This window comes from Ovis canadensis, chromosome 11, assembly GCF_042477335.2.
Source record: "Ovis canadensis isolate MfBH-ARS-UI-01 breed Bighorn chromosome 11, ARS-UI_OviCan_v2, whole genome shotgun sequence".
NCBI classification, from domain to species: domain Eukaryota; kingdom Metazoa; phylum Chordata; class Mammalia; order Artiodactyla; family Bovidae; genus Ovis; species Ovis canadensis.
The window spans coordinates 23,058,115-23,081,134 of NC_091255.1; the positions used below are offsets into that span (position 1 = coordinate 23,058,115).

The window sequence follows — 23,020 nt, forward strand, 5'->3', positions numbered from 1 at the left end:
GTGCTGGCTCCAGCAGTACGGCCAGTGGCAGTCTGAGACGAGCCAAGGCTTAGCTATGTGGAAGTGCTGCACTCCAGGTCAATTAATCCCTCATGAGTCGCACTAAGACACACTGGGAGAGACTTTACATCTAGGGTTGTTTTGGCTCCACAGTTTTCCTATTTAGGTGACTTTAGGTAGGTCTTGTGACCTTTCCAATCCTTAATCTCATCATACATTATACCTGCTATACTACCCAAAGAGTTATTGTAAGAATCAAACCAATAAAATGCCAATACAACTTAATATGTATCAATGTAAGCTGGTGGTGGTTTCCTAAGTAAGGGAAGAGAGAAATATCAACCACCACATGGGGAGTACTAACGATTTATTATAAATTACTGAATTCGTTATCTTGAGACAGTAAGAACTTAGGACAGGGCTAAGTGCTAAAACCTGCACGTATTATCTCAAGTCATTACAAAAAATTATTTCTGCTTTGTAAACGTGAAAACTGAAACTCAAAAAAATTAAGCATCTCGCTATAGTCACAAAGCTAACAAACAGCCAAGCTGAGATTTCAATCCACGTCTACTTGTCACCAAGCCATTTACTGTCTGCTGTGCTGACTGGCTTATGCAGACAGTGGGCATTGTGATTTAAAGACTAGCAGCACAGCAAGATCGACTGTGACTCAGGCGAATACAGAATTAGCAGTTATCAGAGCTTTAGAATAGCCATCCCCCGTTTTTTTAAACCTCAAGATAAACTGAACTTCTGGGGATATGCTCTACCTGACGTTCAGAGGAAGGGCAAAGGTATATTTGGCAGGACAGGAGGACATACTTACCCATTTTGCCATCTTCTACAAAAAGCACGTTGAGTGGGATGAGGCAGCTGAAGTAGAAGACATCAATATTGTTTTTCACAGCCACCTGCCCGGAAAGTAGGAAGGGAAAATTAGGACATCATAAGAAGGCAGGTAGGAGCGAAAGAACAGTTACTGCCTAGAAATATATCATCCAATTTCCTTCCTCTTTTAGGCAGTGCAGAAAACCCCAAATCAAGACACACCAGCCCATATACTGGAAAGCATGTCCCTACCTACTCCACTGTCAGAGCACCATCGACAACCTGCAACTGTGCCTCACTCCAGGAGGGATGAATTCAAGGCATAAATTCTATGCCTGTAATAATCTACTCAGTTATTTTAGTAGTTGCTCTTGCTATCACTAAGTACCTGTATTAACAGGTATTTCTAATCCTCATTATAACTCATTATATCCTCATTATAACTATCTCAAACAAAGTAGTAACTGGTACTCCTCTCTCATATTCCTGATGAGGAACTCAAAGATTAAGTAACATTCAGGGCCACATTGTAAGCACACAGAAAAACCAGGATTCAAATGCAAATGTGACTCTACACTTTTGATTTTTCTCTCTCCACAATAACTGGTGTCATAATGCCCTTACCTTTTTTTCTGACATGAGTTTTAAAGTGCTTTCTTACTTCCTAAGTCATATGGCTAGAAAAGTTTGGGTCAAACACTAGTAAATTTGATGACTCTAAGGAAAAGCCTTTGAGTGAATGAAGAAATGAGTTTTCTTCTCCCAACACAAACTTCTGGATGTGCACAGGCTGTGACTCTACTGTGGCCTGCTCAGTCCAGAGGAAGCTGTTTATATATATATTTTAAAAAGCTACAATATGTATAATACTTGTGTTTAGGGGCTATATTGTTGGTGTCTCCATTCAGAAACAGACTATGCTGGGGCAGATTATAAGAAGCAAATATGTATGAGGGGAGACACAGGAGAAAAACTGCTTGAAACCATGCTTCCCACTGGTTTCTGTCACTTGTGACTTTCCTATCTATGCTCTTGGTGCCACAGAAAAAATATTTCTCTGGGTGAGTTTTACAATCAGTTCAGTTCAGTTCAGTCACTCAGTCGTGTCTGACTCTTTGCGACCCCGTGAATTGCAGCACGCCGGGCCTCCCTGTCCATCACCAACTCCTGGAGTTCACTCAAACTCACGTCCATCGAGTTGGTGATGCCATCCAGCCATCTCATCCTCTGTCGTCCCCTTCTCCTCCTGCCCCCAGTCCCTCCCAGCATCAGAGTCTTTTCCAATGAGTCAACTCTTCGCATGAGGTGGCCAAAGTACTGGAGCTTCAGCTTTAGCATCATTCCTTCCAGAGAAATCCCAGGGCTGATCTCCTTCAGAATGGACTGGTTGGATCTCCTTGCAGTCCAAGGGACTCTCAAGAGTCTTCTCCAACACCACAGTTCAAAAGCATCAATTCTTTGGCATTCAGCCTTCTTCATAGTCCAACTCTCACATCCATACATGACCACTGGAAAAACCATAGCCTTGACTAGACAGACCTTTGTTGGCAAAGTAATGTCTTTGCTTTTCAATATGCTATCTAGGTTGGTCATAACTTTCCTTCCAAGGAGTAAGCGTCTTTTAATTTCATGGCTGCAATCACCATCTGCAGTGATTTTCGAGCCCCCCAAAATAAAGTCTGCCACTGTTTCCCCATCTATTTCCCATGAAGTGATGGGACCAGATGCCATGATCTTAGTTTCCTGAATGTTGAGCTTTAAGCCAAGTTTTTCACTCTCCTCTTTCACTTTCATCAAGAGGCTTTTTACTTCCTCTTCGCTTTCTGCCATAGGGGTGGTGTCATCTGCATATCTGACGTTATTGATATTTCTCCTGGCAATCTTGATTCCAGCTTGTGCTTCTTCCAGCCCACCGTTTCTCATGATGTACTCTGCATATAAGTTAAATAAGCAGGGTGACAATATATACGGCAATATAGCCTTGCCGTACTCCTTTTCCTATTTGGAACCAGTCTGCAGAAACCATGACTATTTCTCTTAAAAAAAAAAAGAAGGTAAAAAGTGCTTATTTAGCACCACCATTCTCCTCCCACCTTCTTGGGGACAAATGTCTACACTTTTCAGCTCATCTTCTCCACCTTAAACAGTAACTTTATTTCATCCTTCATAATTTGGTTCGGGTTTCTACTCCTTCCCAGAAGAATTCATCAAGTTACTTTCCTTGAAACTTGGGCATTGAAACTTTCAGTTAAAAACCCCTAGGAGTTTCTAATCTCTATCACGTAATCTGATGCCCAAAATGCTGAGACAGCAGGAGTCCCCCAAAACTTGAGTCTGGTGAATGCAAGCAGAGTAACTAACCGCAGGAAAGAGGGATCTTAGACATTCTTTAAGATGTACTAGAGCATCACTTCAAAAGATTATACCAGCTGCAGGTCTCCGGGAAACAGATATTTTCTAATTCATCTGGTACTCAGCAGTTAAGAGAAGGGGAACTCTGTATTGCAAATAAGGGAACCAAGAACACCTTGAGGGAGTGCCAAGCTCTGAAAAGGGCATTCAGAAGTGAAAACTGGAGGAGGTACAAGTGGGCTCATGTGGGTTATATGTCCTCCAGGAGATAATATCAATGATTCTTAACCAGAGACTTATATTAGAATCATCTGGAGAGATTTTTCAAAACAGAATCTTTGACTCCATCCTGTATTTAAAAAACAAACTAATTCCTAAATCTGGGATCTGGCACACCTATTTTTTGAAAAAGTTTCTAAGAAGATCAACCAGACAAGTAATTAACTTAGAACAATGTTACCTAGAAGTCCGCTTGGGCTTATAAATAGCCTGTGCTTTTCAGGGAATCCTTAAACCAACTGGAGCCCTTTAACCATGGAAAAGATGTGAAAAGCTCTTCTAGGTCAGCAGTGCTAAACCATTCTGCCCTGAGGACCCTTTTGACAAACACATGAAAGTCAAGGACCTTCTTTTTATAAGTTGTACATGCAATGTTTCCACCCAAACTTTAGGGGTTTCAGGAGACCCTAAAGCCTATCGCTGGGTTTCTGCTCTAGATAAATTCTCTGAGAAGCTGGCACACCCAAATTGGTGGCAGCAGACACAGTGGTTCTGAACATGGACGCAGGGACCAGACCAGACCACCTGACCTTGCTGACTGCTCCTTATTAGCTGTGTGACCTGAGGCAGGAGCACTCAGCTCAGTCTCTTGCCTGAAGAACAGAGGTAACCACAGCACTGAACGCATGGGGTCGTTAGGAGGCAAGTTAATATTTGCAGAGCACTTAGAACGGTGCCTGAATTAGAGTTAAGTACTGTGAACAAATGTTTCCTAAAGAAAAGTTCCGTTTTCTTTCACCATTTTCTGCTGTACACTTTACTCAGTTTTTCATAATTAAGGATAACCACATTAGACTTACCTGAAATCTTACAAATGCTCAAATGCAGTATTTACAACTAGCCTAATGAGAGATATCAGGGGAGATTTTTAAAGAAAGGCTTGCTGGGAAACTGTTAGTTTAATGATTCTTCTTGCGACTGTGCTCCTGGTCAAACGTCATCTCCTTATAGGATCAACTGCACAGAGCACTCCTTGGAAGAAGTGGTTCATCTCTATTACATTAGCTCTTCAAAATCTGCATTTTGCTGCTCTAACTTTTACTCTTTTGTAGAGTAAAACGTAGCCTGTAAAATGCAGGCTAGAACTGCATTTATTTCAAATGTATATGGTTCTCTTGGATGTGGCCCCTGCCTATCTCTCTAGTCCATTTCCTTAACGTCAAGCATATCAAAATAACTTCCTGCTCTCCAAACACTAATGTTCTTTCTGCTTAATATGTTCTTTTCCTAAAGCTTCATCTGTCTGGAAAATATCTATTTAACCTGAAGATTTAGTTCAAGCTTGACAAGGATTTCTCAGGAAGGTTCTAACTCCTCTCCATTGCACCCACACCATGCACTTCCACTGTAGCATAAGCAAGCATTTATCTATGCCTCACCCAAAACACAACGGTCTCTCACTCATGCAGGGGCTCTCATCTTCACTCACATCCCAGTGACTCAATAAACATTTGTTCCCTTTCATTAAAGGGAAGAAGGTGAGCAAATGGAATGAAACACTGGTTTCTCAACCTTTTTTTTTTTTAAACCTCCCTATCACTCATAGGCAAACATACTTTCACCACTCACACGGCTCATTAGGCATAGGGATATACGACAGGGCAAGGGTGGGGCAACAGGACAACACATGGGCTCACCTGGTTTCAAGTCACTGAACTGAAACAGCATCTAGATGTGGGGGAAGAGTAACACAGGTGGTAGATCACAACCCAAAGAATACGAGAGTCTCTAAGAATATGCCAGTAACTCTTCGGGAGTCCAGGCCAAAAAAAGAATCAAGGAAAACACAGTATGAAGCCAGTTCAATTTTAACCCAGATGGCAGCTACTCTGAAATAGAACTGAGTAAACCTTATAGTATGATATTGATTGCTTCAGAGGGAGAAAAGGGAGTTCTTGGTTTTCTTACTTTGAAATTCACTATCCCAACAGGTACAGAGCAGAAAGACATAATCCAGACAAGCTGAAGAAGTACCTTCTTAGAGCTTTCACAGTGATGTCTAGCCTGCCTATGGCAAATCAATTATCACATACATATCCAACTGCCTACTTAGTATCTTCACCTGGATAACTAACAGATACCTCAAAATGAACCTGTCCAAAACCAAATTCTTGATCTCCTCTCCTCATCCCTACATGGAACCTCCTGCTGACTTTTCAAACCCAGTAAACGAAAAATACTGCCAAGCTTTCTATGGTGTCTCTGCTTCTGCACTCGTCTTCTCCACCTTCAACATCTAACTTCCCAGCCTCGTCTCAACATAGCATCAGAGTGATCTTAAAATGCAGGTCAGTTCATAGATATCTCCGGGTCTGAGCCTCCAATGATTTCCCAAAGTTATAAATGCCTATGGTCAGATGCCTGTTACCTCTCTGCTGTCACATGCTGGGACTCTCACGTCAGCCATGGGAGCCAGCTGCTGTGCCTTGCACACACCAGGCACGCTCCTATCTCATAACCTTTTGTTGTTTCTTCTGTCTGAAATTCTCTCCCACCAGAAATCTGCAAGGTTTATTCTGGCCTCCTTTAGGTCTTTGCTTTAATCAAGCATTATCTTCTTATGTAGGTCTTCCATGACCAATGTATTTGTGAAATCATACCACCCAGTCTCCATCTCCAGGACTCCCTAGCTCAGGCTCTGCTTTTTCTCCCGTTGCTCTTACCTGACACACATTTTTGCTGATTTGTTGGTGCACTGCCTGTCCCTGTGCCACAAAACGCACCTCCAGGAAAGTGCAAGTTCCACAAGGTAGGGGATTTTTGTCTCTTGTTTACTACTCTATTTTCATTTCTGAAACAGTGACTGGCATAGAGTAAAGGCTCAGTAAGAACAATGACTGTAAAATACATGGCTCTAAGTTCCTGACAGCCACTAGGCTTCGACAAAACATGAACTTGGACTAAAGGACAATACTTCTCAAGTTTTTCCCAGTGTACTTCCTTTAACAGAGGAAGAAAGAATGGACATATATACTGGGGTAGAGGTAGGGGTAAGGATCAGGATTAGGGGCACAGTATGAAGTAGCCCATAAGAACAAAATTTCTTTGAACTTCTGTGCTATCCCATAATGAATCCAAGTGTTTTAATATGAAATGTGCTTCTTCACTTATCTTTAAACAAAACTGATGCTCCAGGAGAATACACCATGCGTATTCTTCAGCCTCAAGTACTTCTTAACAAGGTGGTTTTAAACATTGTGGGTCACAACCAATTGGTGGTTCTTAAAATTTGTTTAGTGGGATGTAATTGGCATAAAAAAATATAATAGAAGGGACTTCCCTAGAGGGCCAGTGGTTAAGACTCATGTTTCCACTTCAGGGGACATGAGTTCGATTCCTGGTCGAAGAAATTCTGCACAGTGTGGCCAAATAAGTAATAGAATAGAAAATGTCCTAGTGTATTTCACACTAAGAGTAAGTAATGGCTCCTGAAACTGTTTCAGTTTTATGTACTATATGTGTAAATACACTATGCAAAATGTACCTTTTATGTAATAAGCTGCAGCAAAAAACTATAAAAGCCCTAAACACTCACTCACCAAATTATAAAGCAAGCAATGAGGAACTGGGCTCAGTGAGCTTAGGAACAGGGTGCACACCTCAGTTTCTGCTCTGAGGATGCCTAAAGCAGATCCCAGATGGTACCAAGAACCAAATTACTTAAATCCTGTGTTCCTCTGGTCTGCCACGAGCAACATGGGGACACAACAATATTTACTTGCTTCTCGGGGACATCAATAGGAAGAGCAAAAAGAAATGATTATAAGGCACTTGGAAAACACAAAAGCGGGCTAGAAATGCTTAATAATAATAATGAGTTTTACAAGTTACTTTCAGTGGCTGCTGGGGAAAGAGCAGCCTGTCAGCTTCAGCCTGTAACCAACAATTAGTTCCTCATAGTATAAAAAGCCTGCTGCAGGGGCTGCGGCCCCTTTCTGGCGGCACAGCTGGAGGCGAGCAGGCTGAATCCACATTCTAACCTTGTTCCAGTGTGCTCAAAAGTACTATAAAAAGGTACGAGATGAACTCAGTCTGAACTCTGGCAAATGGGGCCTCTATCTACACCTCTCCCCACAGATCACCACAGGAGGCATTGCCACAAGAAAATTCAAGCCAAGTGGTACACAGCTCACCTTTGAGAGTATATCATCTACTCTTCCGTGACGTCACTTGTGACCTTTCCCAGTCTCTGAGGGATTTTTCCCCCTTTTCTCTTCCTCTCTATTTAGCTTTGAGAAAGATTATCTGCAGGCTGGTCCAACCGAGGACCAGGCAGTGACGCCAACCTTCACCAGTTGTCTGAGGGATGATGATTCAGATGTGTTTTAAGCACCACACTATACAGTCAACAGAGCCTAGAGGAACGGCTCTGAGTGACAGGTTTTTAATGACACTGCCTCCAACTGTGTGATATGTCATCTGAGACTCAAGCAGAAGAGGCTCTCTGTTGGCTGCTGGAGTTAAATCCACTTGCACTGCTGCATTCCCAGTCAATGTGAAAAAATACCTACCATTTTTAGTTTAAATATGGTCTTCCACTTCAAACCCTATTGACCAATAAACTACCTGAGACCTCTCAGAGACATCCTGACAAAATAGGTCTATTTATAATATTTGACAGTGTCTGAACAGGGTTAAAAATATAGCAGGAATAGGTATGCAACTCACCATGTGTGTGCACTAAGTCACTTCACTTGTGATCAACTCTTTGCGACCCTATGGACTGTGGCCCTCCTGGCTCCTCTGCCCATGGGGATTCTCCAGGCAATAACACTGGAGTGCATTGCCATGCCCTTCTCCAGGGGATCTTCCTGACTCAGGGACTGGACCTGCCATCTCCTGAATTGCAGGTGGCTTCTTTACCACTAGTGCCACCATCCACCACAGAAAATATCAATTTACTTTCCTCGAATGCTAATTACATTTTAACTTGAAGAAGCATCTTTAGTTTACTTCCAAGGCTAAGATTCAACCAAGAACCCTCTATTTTTTTTCCCTAGTGCACCCAATAGATCAGATGGATTATTTGGCAGTTGAACAGCCCTCAAAGAGTGCCTGTCTGCTGTTTATGATAGATGAAAGCCATACTTGTTTACTTTCACTGTTGAGAGTATGTGGCCAGTAGAGTCCTTGATAGGGAAAATTTGACAGGTTCACTCGTCCCAATAAAAGCAGTAGCTTCAAAACCCTAATTTCTTGGGCAACAACTTGCACTTCAGCATTTGATATTTCCAAGGCTAACTAATGTCTATCTGTACCTCTTTACAGAATAGAGGCTTTCAGAATAGAAAGGAAAGCTCTGAAGAGATCCCTGGATGATCTCTTAAACTATAAATCTTCTAGTGGTACTCATAAGTACCGGGTTTTAGAATGGTATTGAAATCTAAGAAACAACCTCTTTTAGCGAGTTTTGTTTTTGAAAGGTGCTACTGCTGCTGCTGCTAAGTTGCTTCGGTCGTGTCCGATTCTGTGTGACCCCACAGACGGCAGCCCACCAGGCTCCTCTGTCCACGGGACTCTCAGGCAAGAATACTGGAGTGCGTTGCCATTTCCTTCTCCTTTTGAAAGGTGAGAAGAAACCAAAAGCTACTAAAGCTGATGCAGCTCTGCCTCCTCCCGGAGTCCCCATTCTGTCACGCGATCTGCTTCATCTCAGTCTCAGAAACCTCCCACATAGTTTACACCATGAACTGGGGTGTAGGCAGATTAAATCGCCATAACACCAAAGAGAAGATTAAGATGTAAAGAGGTAGTTTAGAAGACTCTCAGATTAAACTGGTAAAAACCGGGCTTCCGTGGTGGCTCAGTGGTAAAGAATCCACCTGCCAATGCAGGAGACGGGTTCTCCTGCATTCCTGGTTCAGAAAGATCCCACATGCCATGGAGCAACTAAGCCACATCTATTGAATCCAAGCTCTAGAGCCTGGGAACTGCAACTCCTAAGCCCACATGCTGCAGCCACTGAAGCCTCTGTGCCCTAGAGTCCGTACTCCAAAACAAGACACTGCAATGAAAAGTCCGTGCATGGCAACAAAGAGTAGCCCCTGCTTGCCACAGGCCCGTGCAAAGCAATGAAGACCCAGTACAGCCGAAAATAAGGAAATAATATATATTAAAACAAGCCAACAAAAAGCTGTTAAAAACCACTGATTTAGGCAGGAGTAAATGAGAATGACGGTCTCCAAAAGCTGTACACACTAGAAGAACTCCAAAGCACAATAGGGTTAGAACTACTGGAATCAAATTCGGTAATTCTCTGCAACTTAAGTTAGACTCTCAAGTACTGCTTTAAAAAGAAAAAGGCATTCCTGTCTCCTTCAAAGCCATTTGGAAAAAAGTAGAAAGGTCACAATTTTCATGAAAGACTGCCTCTGTGGAGGGACTCTTTCAAGAAGCTTCTTTTCGAAGTCCACCTCAAGCCACCACTAAAGCCAGCTGAACTACAGAGTCAGGTTGAACTCAAACCCTTCAACTCTCAAGACAGCCTCCAGTGCCAGCATGTGACACCTCATCCACCCCAAGTGAATTTCAGTTTAGGATTTCCAATCTTTTTACTGCTTACCTCTGAACTGATAAACAACCACACCCATTCCCCAAAGGGCAAACTCTTCTGATAGCACATGCAGAAATCTGGAATTGGGAAGTGCTAGACCATTTAAAAATTTTAAATTTAAAATTTTTTTCCCTTTTAAAGGCAAGAGTTAGACTGTTTTGAGTATTATTTGAGAAGAACTATTTTCTGAAAGCAAAGAATGAATGATGAGATTCATCCATGGGCCAAAGACATCCCTCTCTGCCCTTCCTTTCAAAGTGTGCCTCCTATCACTTTACTGCCATCAGAATTAGGAAACAGATAGGCTTTTTTCTGGTTTCCCAGGAAGAGGTTTGCTCAGCTCCATTTTCTGTCAGATATCTGAATGATTCTGCTTTTCCCTGGGGCTCTGAGACACTTACAGAGCATCCTCGAGTTTCCAAAGTTATTCTGAGAATATTACACAAATAATTTGATGGTATTAGGATAATGGTTTAATAGTTGTAGGGTGACAGTTTGTTTTTATTTTGAAGTGGCACAAAAACATAGGTTAGTAATAGAAAAAGTTCCCTAAACATTAGAAGAGTCATATGTTCTATTATCCTAGTTATCACCAGTCTTGGAAATAAGGTCCATTAATGTGCTGTGATCTTGCCTTTCAAAATATCAGTGAACAGAGGAAAAAAAGCAGTAGCTTCTAGTGTTTGTCTGCCCACTCGAGAGAAAAATGAATTTGTGATTGTAGCCCTTAGATTAAACCAAGGCATGACCCATCCAGGTAAAAAGGTATTAAAGGGGCAGTGGGAAGACTGCAAGGCCACTAAGAAACAAGAGGCAGAGAGTGTGTTTAGGGACACCATTTGCTATGATGAGGAGATGGCCTTGCTAAGTCTGGTTCAAGAACTGGAGGCACCAAATACTTGTAAACACTTTCTTAGATGAAAGCAAAAAGATTCATTCAACAACAAATATTTATTAAACACCCACTGTGTTCCAGGCACTGGGGGATAAGTCAATGAAGGGGAGGGAAAAAAAAACTAAGACAGAAACTGTTGCCCTTTTGAAGTCTGCAATCCTGTCAGGAAGCGTTGAGCTGGGGGGTGAGGGGTGGGAGGGGGAGAGGAGAAAATGAATTAAGTACAATAAACAGTATTTAAAATGAATAAGTGCTCTGGGGGTGGGGGGAGAATAAGGATAAAGGGGATCAAGAACCCTGGGAGCAGAGTGAGGTGGCCTCATCACAAAGGTCCTGTTTTACCAAAGGCCTGCAGGAGGCAACGAGTCAAGCAGATAATGGCCACTGGGAGAAGGAGCATCCCACACGTGGGAAAGAGCCAATTCCAAGGCCCTGAAGTGGCAGCATCCGGTCAGTCTGAGGGCCCACGGGAAGCCAGCATGGCCAAGCGGAGTGAGGGAGCAGTAGCGGGTGAAGCCAGCGAGGCGGGGGCAGGTGGAAGACATGGCTGGGGCATACAGGGACTTGGGGCCACTGTCAGGACTTGGCCTTTTCTGCTTGGAAAGAACACCAATGCAAGTTCTTCTACACTAGTGATGCAAACACGTGTCTAACAGGGCACTGGTACAGCAAGAATTAAGCAACCTTACAACTCTGCTAGGACCTGTGGAGAGGGTCACTGGCAGCTGTGTGCCTCACAGGGACCACTGGGTCAAGGGAAAAGGATGCTAAGATACACTGCATCTGTTCCTGCTCTAGATAGCTTCCTCATTATTACTTTTACATGTTGGGCAAAATAAATCAGAAAACTCACAGCAAAGGTAATTTGATCTCTTTTCTGTCAATACAGAACCAACCTGCCATGCTATACTGATCAATGTGGTTACCACCCAGAAATCTTTATCACAAGCCCCAGATGCCCTCCTCCTCTAGCAGTCTTCAACAGAATTACTCTCTACACTTTCAGCTGCCAGAAACAGCCAACAGTTATTTTCAGAGGCCTTTCAGTCTTCCCAACAGGTAAGTTCCCCAAACCCAAGGTCTTACCTTAAACAGGTTCTGCCCAACCTACACAGACTCTAACCCTAAAAGCATGATCTCTTTTAGCCTTTATTAACAGCTCTGTGTACCTTGCTATCATGGGCTGACGTGCCCATGATTGCAGCTGCTGCACTACTGAATACTATTTACCATTAAAAGGCATCATGGTCTGTTTGCTATGTAGGGCTTACTGTTAAAACTTTAAAATTCATTTTGTACATACTGTACTGAACCACAGAATAGTGAAGAAAGGACTAATAAACCATCAGTTCCAGTTATTAGATAGTCCACATCCCAGTCTGGTATGTCATGGGACTGAAGACACAAAGAAAACTCAATAGAAGAATAAACGTCAGTAATGAGAGTGATGAAGATTATTTTAAAATCCTGAGGTGAAACTGATTTAGAATCTAATCTAGGTTCTAGCAAGTTAAAAATCAAGAGGGTTCACAGGTGTGCCTATGCGCTGTCTGCTGTATTATTTAATCTCAGTGTAGACAAAAAGCAGACACAGGTGGCTGTCAGATGACTGGGCACATGGGCAGGCCACTGTGCAGACACGCTATCTCTGGGTAGTTTTACCAGGGAATCAGGTCATATAAAGAAGGGGCAGAAACTATTGTCAGAAACACAACATGAGCTATGGAATGAGCTATGGATTTGAGAAGTTTTGTGCTTTCATATTTGGAGTATCTGCCTTCCCACTCTTTCAGTGGAATGTTGCCACTAAGCCCAAGACCAAATTCACCTACCTTCCAAAAATGATTAAATGATATTTTCCTTTGTCTCCAATGTAACTGAGTCTAACCACATTTACTAGTATCTCCACAGTTGTTTTCCATTAAAATTAGAATAAAACTGACATTTATTTGCAGAACACAAACATAAGTCCTTCCACAAACTTAGGCTCTCCTGAAGTAGAATAAAAGGGAAAATGAATTCAGACTGGGTATATTTTCATTATAGGTCCACCTGACTGATTTTCAGGCCTTGTGAGCCTTGATTCAGAAAGAAACTTACTGTATAAAACCTGATCTCAATACCATGAAACCTATGTATAACCTCACCCTACAAAATTGTGAATAAAAGAAACTTTTCCAATCTCACTGAACGTGATGCCACAAAGTATTAAGAGAGCTAAACACGAATGAGGGCAAGATATGGCTCTCAAGTGGGCTTCAATCCAGTTTAGGAAAATCCCAGGGTGTTTCCTTTAATTCCAACCTATAATGTACCCCAAGGCTTTGTGTAAAAATTACGTGCCACAATGAGAACATAAGGACTAGAAAGAGGTACCTACTTTTTATTCATAATCTGAAGTCCTCTAATGCATAAAGAACTATTTTCCAATCATCTAACTAGAAATTCAAAACTAATTCAATTTTTATCAACTCTTGACTTACTAACATGATATAAAGATGGTTGAAATTTTAATAGATGAAACCCACAAATCACTTCTATTACCCTGCAGAACTATGTGAAATTTAGTATCATGTGGCCAAGCATGGGCTTCTATTACTTGGGTAATCATCTCACAGGCTCTTTTTAATGATGACTAGTTCTCAAGCTTTACGAACTGAATTTAAGAACTGAATTCTGGGTTTTAGGAACAACTGTTTCCTACCACTGAAGCCAGATTTATTATTTGCTAGACCATGTCAGCCTATCAGGATACAGGATTTTTATCTATTGCTTATGTGTGGTTATTCAAGCAGGGCAGCTGCTACTGACAAACATATTTGTAGAAGAGGGTACCAGAAGCCAGTAGTTGAGTTCTGGTTATAAAAGACAAAAGATGTTGTTTACCAGAATCTTGATTATCTTGACATAAAGGATAAGGAGGTTCTCTATAGGGCCAACTGAGTGAAAAAGGAACATTTAGTATATAAGATAGAATACTTCTCAGATGAGATTAAAGGACACATTTATAGTACTGATGTGACATGAAAAATACATCAAAATTGAAATAGCAATCATGAAAAGCAATTTTATCCTTTCTTTTCTTTGGTGGTAAAATATTTTCATCTTTCATAACCATTTCCTACAGGTTGTTAATGGAATATTTCAGATTCTGTCCTGTCTATAGGGGTTATTTTCAGCACTGGATCTGTCTGTGACCTGGGAATCTCTTATAGTTTTCCTAAGATCCACCACTTCAAGGACTCAATGTCTGTTCAAGCAGCATGTGGTCCCATAAAAGCAACCAGAGTGTGCAGTCCTCAGCTGTGGATCCTGGAAGACCAAAAGAGGCTTTAATACTGAACTTGTTTGGCTTGCACAACAGTCAAGAAAAGTCAGTAAATGCCAAGCTGGTTTGCTTCCTTTGATGGAAGCTGCTTAAAAGGTCTTCCGTTTGGAAGCATTTACCGGTTTTTCTGGTACAATAGCTACAGCTGTGGGCCTTCTGAGTGTGAACGGGCATATGTAAGACATGAAATATCAGGGACAGGCACCATCTGCAACTGATGGTCTCATAGGCTGGGACTGCAATGTGGGAGTAGCAAGGGACAGAATTTTCTCAGGGCCATACACTGCCAAAGAAACAAAACAACCCCCCTACCCCTCCAAAAAAAAAAAACCCTTTTTGGTTAACAAAGATCTTAAAGACATGAATAAATGGGGTTATAAGATTCTGTCCTTTGCAGCTACCATCCTTAGCATTTCTGCCCTAATCATTCAAACGTTAAATGTATAGGGTTGATGAATACTGCCTTGTTTTAGAAGGGACATTCAAATAAAAAACTGAGACATTATTTCCTTTCTGTAATCAATATCCATCCTCTTATTAAACAACACTTAAGTAGGGTTTAAAGAGGATACAAAGATAAATAATAAAAAACCATATACACTAAAGGATCAATTATTTATCTACAGGTTAACCTCTAACCACAAAGAAATACAGAAGGAAGGAAAGAAGGATTTTTATGAAGGATTTGTCATGAGACTTTCAGGTAAAGATAGCAGACTTCAAATCACATTTAAATTTTCTTTCTCCTGGAAGAATTCAGCCATAATTAAAAGGAAAAAAGAACTAAGGGTATAAGTTCACAACAATGGGAAAGAAAAAAACACAGTAGCAACAAAATCTTGTTAACTGTAAAACAAATGCTGTTAGCAATAACACTGCACAATTCTCTAAGTCTTAGGACTGGTAGCACCTCTGGAATTGTATGGAGGGGAAATGATGGAGGGGACGTTAAAAGAAAGAGGATGAAAAAGCTGAGTCCGAGATCCTCACACCACCCTGAGCTACCTCAGCCCCTCAATAAAACTAAAAGACTGATTCTTTCAGAGGAGATAAGATAGATAGTACTTTGAAGGGAATGCTAGACATGGCTGAGGGGTGGTGGAATAAGCGAATTTATGCATACTGAGTGCTGAGACTCTCCAGTCCTCTTTCCCAGTTTAGCTCCCAGAAGGCTGGTGGAAAGCCTTTAAATTCTAATCAGGAGAGTCAAGAATAATTTTTGGAAGAATTAAGCCAGCTCCCAAAAGAAAGACATGAAAGTACTGACACAGAGGATTCCAGATGCATTCAGTGATGGGGGGGTGGAGGTCCTATCTTGGGTCTTACGGTTTAGAGGGCCATACTCTGATCTTCCTCTGGCCTCCGCAGAACCCTTCTACACAAGAATCCATATGGCCAAAGAGACATGCCCAGGTAGAAAACACAGAATTTCCTAGCTAAAAAGCCTTAACACTGTTTCCAGGTCCTGTCTGAGATACTTCTACTGGTCACTTTTTCTGAGGGTCAGTAAACATATCCTCAGGCCTAAGGGATGGCCAAAGGGTGGAAGTGGAATAGAAGAAGAGAAAGCTGTGAAACACGGTTCTCCAGTTGTACTCCTGAGTGAACAGAGGTGGAATTTTAGCAAAGAACCAAGTGGAAATCCTAGAATTGAAAAGTACAGTATCTGAAATGAAAGTTATACTGGACAGATATACCAGAATGTTGCAGCCTATAAAAGAAGAGTCTGTATACTTGAAGAGAGATCAATAGGAATTACCCATTCTGAAGAACAAAGAAAGAAAACAAAAACAACTAAAACCAGCCTTAGGGGTTGAGGCGACAATCTCAATGGACAATCAAACAGTCACACGTGACAGTGGCGTATGTATACTCAGTCGTGTCTGACTCTTTGCAAACCCATGGACGGCAGCCTGTCAAACTCCTTGGTCCATGGAATTTTTCAGGCAAGAAATACTGGAGTGGGTTGCCATCTTCCTTCTCCAGGGGATCCTCTGACTCAGGGATCAAACCCACATCTCTACTGCTCCTGCACAGACAGGTGGATTCTTTACCACTTGTGCCACCTTAGAAGTGGAATTCTAAAGGAAGGGAAGTGAGATACTGGGACTGAAAAAAAAAACTGAAGAAATAATTTAAAAAAAAACCAAAAAACAAAAAACAACTGTCCTAAATTTGGGAGAAGCTGTCAATTTACAGATCCAAGTTCAGTGAACCTGTAGCCAGATAAATGTAATGAAAACACTAAGGTACATAACAGTCAAGCCACTGAAAACCAAACATAAAAATGAAGAAGCCCATAGATTGGCACTGTCCAACAGAACTTCCCATAATGACAGAGAGGTTCCACTTCTGCACTGACCAATTCAGTAACCACCAGCCATGTGAACATCTGAATGTGGCTAATGCAGCTGAGGAAATAAAACTTTTTATTTTACTTAATTTCCATTTTGATAGCTGCATGTGGCTAAGGGTTTATTTTATTGAACAGGGTAGTTAAGGAGCCTTATGAGATATCAACCCATCATTAATATGTGCACTTTAGTGATTCAAATAAACAATAATAAATAAATAAAAACAAAAGTTTAAGACACGGAGATAATCAGAAACTTGAGCACTGACTGGATATCTGATGTTAAGGAATTCTTGTTAATTTTTAATGTGCACAATAGTTGTTGTGGTTATGTTTTTAAAAAGAATCTGTTTTAAAAATATACACTGAAATATTTACAGAGGAAATGATATGCCTAAGATTTGCTTCAAAATAATATGGGGCAGGAATATGCACAGGGAGCAAAGATGAAATGCTACTAACACTGGAGTGATTAATTATTGAAGCTGAGGGATGAGCACACAGGGATTCATTACATGATTGCTTACTTTCGTAGAGTTAAAATTTTTTCATAAAAAGTTTTTTAGAAAATAGAGCAAAAAGAAGGACTTCCCTGGTGGTCCAGTGGTTAACACTCTACACATCCACTGCAGGGGGTGCAGGTTCAATCCTTGCTCAGGGAACTAAGAGCCTGCATGTCACATGGTTATGGCAAAAAAAAAAAAAAAAAGAGCAGAAGGAGATGGAAAATAGGACAAAAAGCAGAAGATTGGTCCAGGAAGGTCAACATTCAAAGAGCAAGACTTCCAATAAGAGAGACAAAGAAAATGAAAGGAGATCTATAAAAAAGAAAAGTTCCCAGAATTGAAGGATACCAGTTTCCACACTGAAAAAGCACAATAAGGACCTAGAGCAGTGGGTGAAAAAAGACACAAACCAAGGCATTATCACTGTGAAATTTCAGAAGAGGGAAAACCAAAGGATTCTACAAGCTTTCATTCAGAGACAACACGGCACAGAAAAGGATCAAGAATCAGAATGACTTCAGACTAGGAGGAAAACTATTTCTCGTCTAGAAAGATATATAGAAACCATCATATAAGTGTGAAGAAAAAACGTTCTAAAACATGTAAAGTCGCTACCTGTTTAAAACTTTACACACCTATCCAATACTTTCGCCACCTGATGTGAAGAACTGACTCATTGAAAAGACCCCGATGCTGGGAAAGACTGAAGGTGGGAGGACAAGGGGACCACAGAGTATCAGAGGATGAGATGGTTGGATGGCATCAACGGCGCACGGGTGATGGACAGGGAGGCCTGGCGTGCTGCAGTCCATGGGGTCGCAAAGAGTCGGACACGACTGCACAGCTGAACTGAACTGGACACCTGTTTTTAGGCAGCTACTGGAGTATGTTCTTCATCAAAACAAAGCAGTAAATCAAGGAAAGGAAGATACAAGAGGAGACCCAACGTGTAAGACAGATGAAGAGAATGAATCCTCAGGGCTATGATGAAGGGAGTTCACAGGATGACAGTTCCAGGTGTGGAAGAAAATCACTCTAGATTAAAGCAGTCAAACGGCTCCCAAAGGAGACTTTAAGAGTGAAGTCGGTAGACTATTCTGAAGAGTTTGATCTCACTGGAATTTGGGAATGAATGACAGTTAACACAAAAAAATTAAGCAAACAAATAGAGACAAGTCTTACTGGGTAAATATCTAATTACTTATAAAAAGTTTTATGGAGAAAAATAATCACACTATATAGTTCAGCTCTGAGGAGTATATATAATCATAGTAACAGGAACAATGAATACTAATTAAAGCAAATCCTAAGACAGTTCTATCAGGAAAATATGAGGATTGGGAATATGTACATAGATGATGGCAGTAAGTGGGAAGAGAAGGCTGGGAACTTGGTTTTTCTTAGCTAACTCTAGAACTAGTTAACTCTAACCTGTATATTCACAGACCTGATAAAATTAAAACTTGAAAGAAAGGGGTATCAACTGTCTCCCGAAAGTTCACAGCTTGGTGAAAAAGGAGGCCAAGCAAATGTGAGAACTCCACAGCATCCATACAAAGACTGGGATGAACATGTTATGTCACGATTCTATTGTACTTTTGAAGACACTGACTTGAAGAAGCAGTCACTTGCCAGGTGTCAAATTTGAAGGAGTATACTGGGAAAATGTTTCTAAGCAACTAACACAGATGAAATAGATGCAGTGAAAGGATATCAAAGTCAGAGAAAGCTCTTTTAGACAAAATTCATTTAGACATTTGTTAAGGTTTTTTGTTTTATTTAAATACAGGAGATCAATTCTCTTTTTTTTAAGGAATATAATATGTTAAACTCAAGAGACGCTCGGGGGGGGGGGGCGGGACGGGCAAGTTAAACTTTGCTTTGTGTAGTATTTATAAGTTGGATTCTCAAAGGCTTTTGATAACCAACATTATTAGTACAGTAGATTTTCTAGGTTCAAATTTCTTCTAGGTATTTAATGCTCTTTCTAAGGTATAATCCATTTTACATTTTAAGAGAGAATAGTGTCTTTTTTTCAATAATGGTTCAAAAAGACCATAGGTCAGTAAGCAGTTTGATGATATTTTTAATGAAAAGTTTTTGTACTAAATGCTACATTACAGAGGCTAGTTTGATTTGTCTGTCCTATATATAGATATCAAATTAGCCAAAACAGCTAAAACTCACATTGCTTCCCAAATTTCATTTCCTAAAACTCTTTTTTTCTTTTCTAATTTTATGGTCTGCAGTACTAGAAAAGCACTAATTTTTCCTGCATGAGCTCTTGAATTTAAACGTATGTTTATAATGTTAATGTCAATCAATCTTTACCTGGCTTTATCTGGATCTTTATGGTCAAAGCCTACTGAAGTTAAGCTCTGACTCTATTCATACTGGGACAAAAGCAGAATAGAAGCTGAAAACTAAGGTAAGCCACCATCTTCAGTTAATCATTAGTTTCAACTTCCACCTGCAGACATTAAATAAAGCTGCTCGGGGCGGGGGGGGGGGGAAACTTCATCTGTTTTCAAGTTTTTGCTTATCTTCTCCATCGGGCAATGCCAATTAAATCAGAAAATAGCTATAATTATGACATCCTTGAAAGGAAAGAATCCATGGGAAAGCATGGAGAATCAGTAGTTGACTACAGATGGAAAATTTGTGTTTTCTCTAGAGAAGTTGAACTGCTTTAGTACATTCTGCTTAGATAGAAAAATTATAAGTTTTCTGTTAATGTCAGGTTTCATTTTCATTGTGAAAATGAAAACTTGCTAGTTCTAATGCGAAAGAAGGATTTGGACTAAGATTCAACCTCTTTTATGAGGGTTCCTGGGACTTCCCTGGTGGTCTAGTAGTTAAGACTCTGGGCTTCCAATGCAAGAGACACCAGTTCAATCCTCGGGTGGGGAACTAAGATCCCATGTGCCACGCAGCCAAACAAACAAAAAGAACAACTCATGTGAGGGTTCCCATCTGGGATGTTCATTCTACCTAATGTGAAGTGGAAATGCAAACAGGGAAGTAAACTGACATTTATTCACAGTTCCCTTTTGGTTTTAAGAGGAGGAAATTTGCCCTGATTTCTGTGACCCAAATTCCTTTCCTACTTCTAAAGTAAAGCATTCTTGCGCCCATGCTGACCGACCTCAAATATCTGGCTTGAGGCTCTGTGAGCCAACAGGAGATTAGATTTCCATGAAAAGAGAGCAGATGTAAATTTGGGTTAGTTACTTTAGGATTCTATGCTGGAAAGGCCCCTCAACACGTTAGTCTCATCATAGCAGCACAGCCAATTCCTTCTACACTGTAATCCTTGTTCTCTCTCCTAGACTGAGCCAAGTTACATTGTGACTCATTCATTGTCCCTCTATATCATCAAACTCTTTGCTGAAAAAGAAGCAGTCAACTACTGAGGCAGCAAGGTAATTAGTCAACTGGCAAGCAGGCCTGGTGTGCTGGTATTTTAACTATTTTGGAGAACATTAGTTTCAACTCTTAGTAATTTTACTGTGGATGTCTCACCATGAGTACTAGGATCCCACACTGGTATTTCCAAGACACCGAGCAATGGGATCCTACCTGTCTTGACCACAAAGTGGAAGCTTGCTATTTTTTGTTCATCATTTACAGCATATTTTATAGTCTCATTCAGACTATTCTCTCAAGTTCTTGGTAGAAGGGGATGCCCAATCCTCTTAGTTGAGTCTTGTGTCAGTCACAGTACATCACTCCCTTTTTCTTTTCTTGTTAAAATGTGAGCTCACTTTCAGTAGAGATTTTCTTTTCAGATGGGAGTCCTGATGGCCTTTAAGTTCAAAATTGTTGTAAAAGGGCCAATTCTCTATTTGCTTCTTCCAGGTATCCTAGGCTCTATCAGTTCTGGTCCAACTTTACACTGGTTTGGAGAATTCTGTACCTACCCAGTATAAATTCAGGCTCCGGATTTTTCACAAGAGGCCATTAGAACCCTGGTCAGAGGGAACTTTCTCCAATCACTTGCCTCTGTGGAAATGTGTTTCTAGTTCCCTTTTCACTGAGGGACTTGCCCTTCCAGGGGGTCAGCTTTATGCAAAGCTCAGTTACAGTTCCCCATCTCAGGTCGACCCAAGGTGGTCTCTTCCGTCCCTGTGAACATTAAAACCCTCAACTTCCAGGCTTCTATCTGTATGTTATCCCTTCAGGTTGCTGGGGCTTCAATTTACATGCTTACTACTCTACCTTCATGTTGCTTAAACCCCAGAAGGCTTATTTCAAAGAGAAATTCAAAGTGATGCAAATGAAATGAAACTCTAAGCTAGAACTTAAGCATTCTAAAAATTCAGTATTTTCAAGATGGAGAGGCTCTTTTAGACATGATAAAGTTCTGACCTCCTCTAAGTTGATGTTACACTTACCACATGCATATCATACAGATAACCCAATTATTTATGGCAGTGTATTCAAAGATGACCTCCACATAGCTTTCCTGAAATCTACTCTTGCTGCTGGAGCTGCTAAGTCGCTTTAGTCATGTCCAACTCTGTGCGACACCACAGATGGCAGCCCACCAGGCTCCCCCGTCCCTGGGACTCTCCAGGCAAGAACACTGGAGTGGGCTGCCATTCCTTCTCCAATGCATGAGAGTGAAAAGTGAAAGCGAAGTTGCTCAGTCGCGTCCGACTCTTCGCGACCCCATGGACTGCAGCCTACCAGGCTCCGCCGTCCATAGGATTTTCCAGGCAAGAGTACTGGAGTGGGGTGCCATTGCCTTCTCTGGGAAATCTACTCTTACAACGTTCAAATTCCCTTTTATGAAAGTCTTAAGAAAAAAGTTTATAAATAACACCTTGAAAAGTTTTTGTTTGTAGAGTTAAAAAAAATTAGTAACTTTCTGTGTCAATGTTATGATTTTTGCGTGTGTGTGTGTTTTAATGAAAAATAAGTCTTCTCCACAGAGTTATTTCAAACCCTATTCCATGACTAAATCTAATATGAGAGGAGTTGCTTTACATATAAATAAAATAAAATTGGCAAGATATCAACCTGTACACCCAGACTGAAGTAAGAGTCTAACCTGTAGGTTGTTCAGAGGCTCCATCTTCATGACAGGGCCCAAGGTGTTGAGGGGCAGGGAGACATCGATGCTCTGGTTTGGCATCAGTGGTGTATGGATGGCCAGAGGAGTGCTGGGGATGACACCAAAGCTAGAAGAGAGGGTGAAGAAGTCCTAGAGGTTATTAGGAGGCAGGATTTAGACACATCTTTAGGTTTCCATGGCTTTTTATACAAGGAAACCACATAACCTCTGTTTTCCATGAAATAGATTAGAGGAAGGAGAAAACATTCAGCAGCAGAGAACTGGTTAGCTAATGCCCTGATTCTAAAGTTTTATGTTTATCATGCCACTAGAGGGGCAGATTTGATAAGCATCTTTTTTTATACATCTGTCTTTAGATAATCCTTGGGAGAATACCCACCCTGCAAAGTACACTACTACTATTTCACTAGCTTGACAGCCTGCCCAGTCAGCCCAGAGGATGATTTACGGTAACTCACTTTCTTTTTTCTTTGTTTACTTACATAGGATACAATCATTGGGAAAAAGCCACTCTAAGTAAAGCAGAATTGACTGGTTTAAACATTCAGAACAGTACTCCAAAGGACGAAAGACACACTGCAGACTCAAACCTGGCCACTTTCTTAGCCTAAGGCAGGAAGTGAATATCCACTACAGTTAGACTTCTCACAGAAGCCTGCATGATAATAATATAAAACAGTAAAGAGCTAGGAAAAGCCTGAGTTAGAAGTCACATAAAAACAAAAATGTATGAAGGAAGACCGAAAGGGAAAAGTTGGGCCACAGGTATAACAAATGAACAGCTTAATGATACAAATTTACATTGAACTTATGCTCTAATTAGCCTCAGGAAGAAAGATGAGATTA

At 41.0% G+C, this 23,020-nt stretch overlaps 1 protein-coding gene across 11 annotated transcripts in view; it reads right to left on the bottom strand.

Annotated features, from left to right (window-relative positions):
• The window catches only part of AP2B1 (adaptor related protein complex 2 subunit beta 1), a 112,262-nt gene that overhangs the window by 13,596 nt on the left and 75,646 nt on the right, over positions 1-23,020 (bottom strand). For all 11 annotated transcript variants that reach the window (XM_069602817.1, XM_069602824.1, XM_069602818.1 and 8 more), the window contains 2 exons: positions 22,151-22,280; positions 830-914 (listed from right to left, as the gene is read on the bottom strand). In XM_069602817.1, coding sequence (XP_069458918.1) covers positions 830-914; positions 22,151-22,280 — 215 coding nt within the window. The remainder of the gene's footprint in view (positions 1-829; positions 915-22,150; positions 22,281-23,020) is intronic.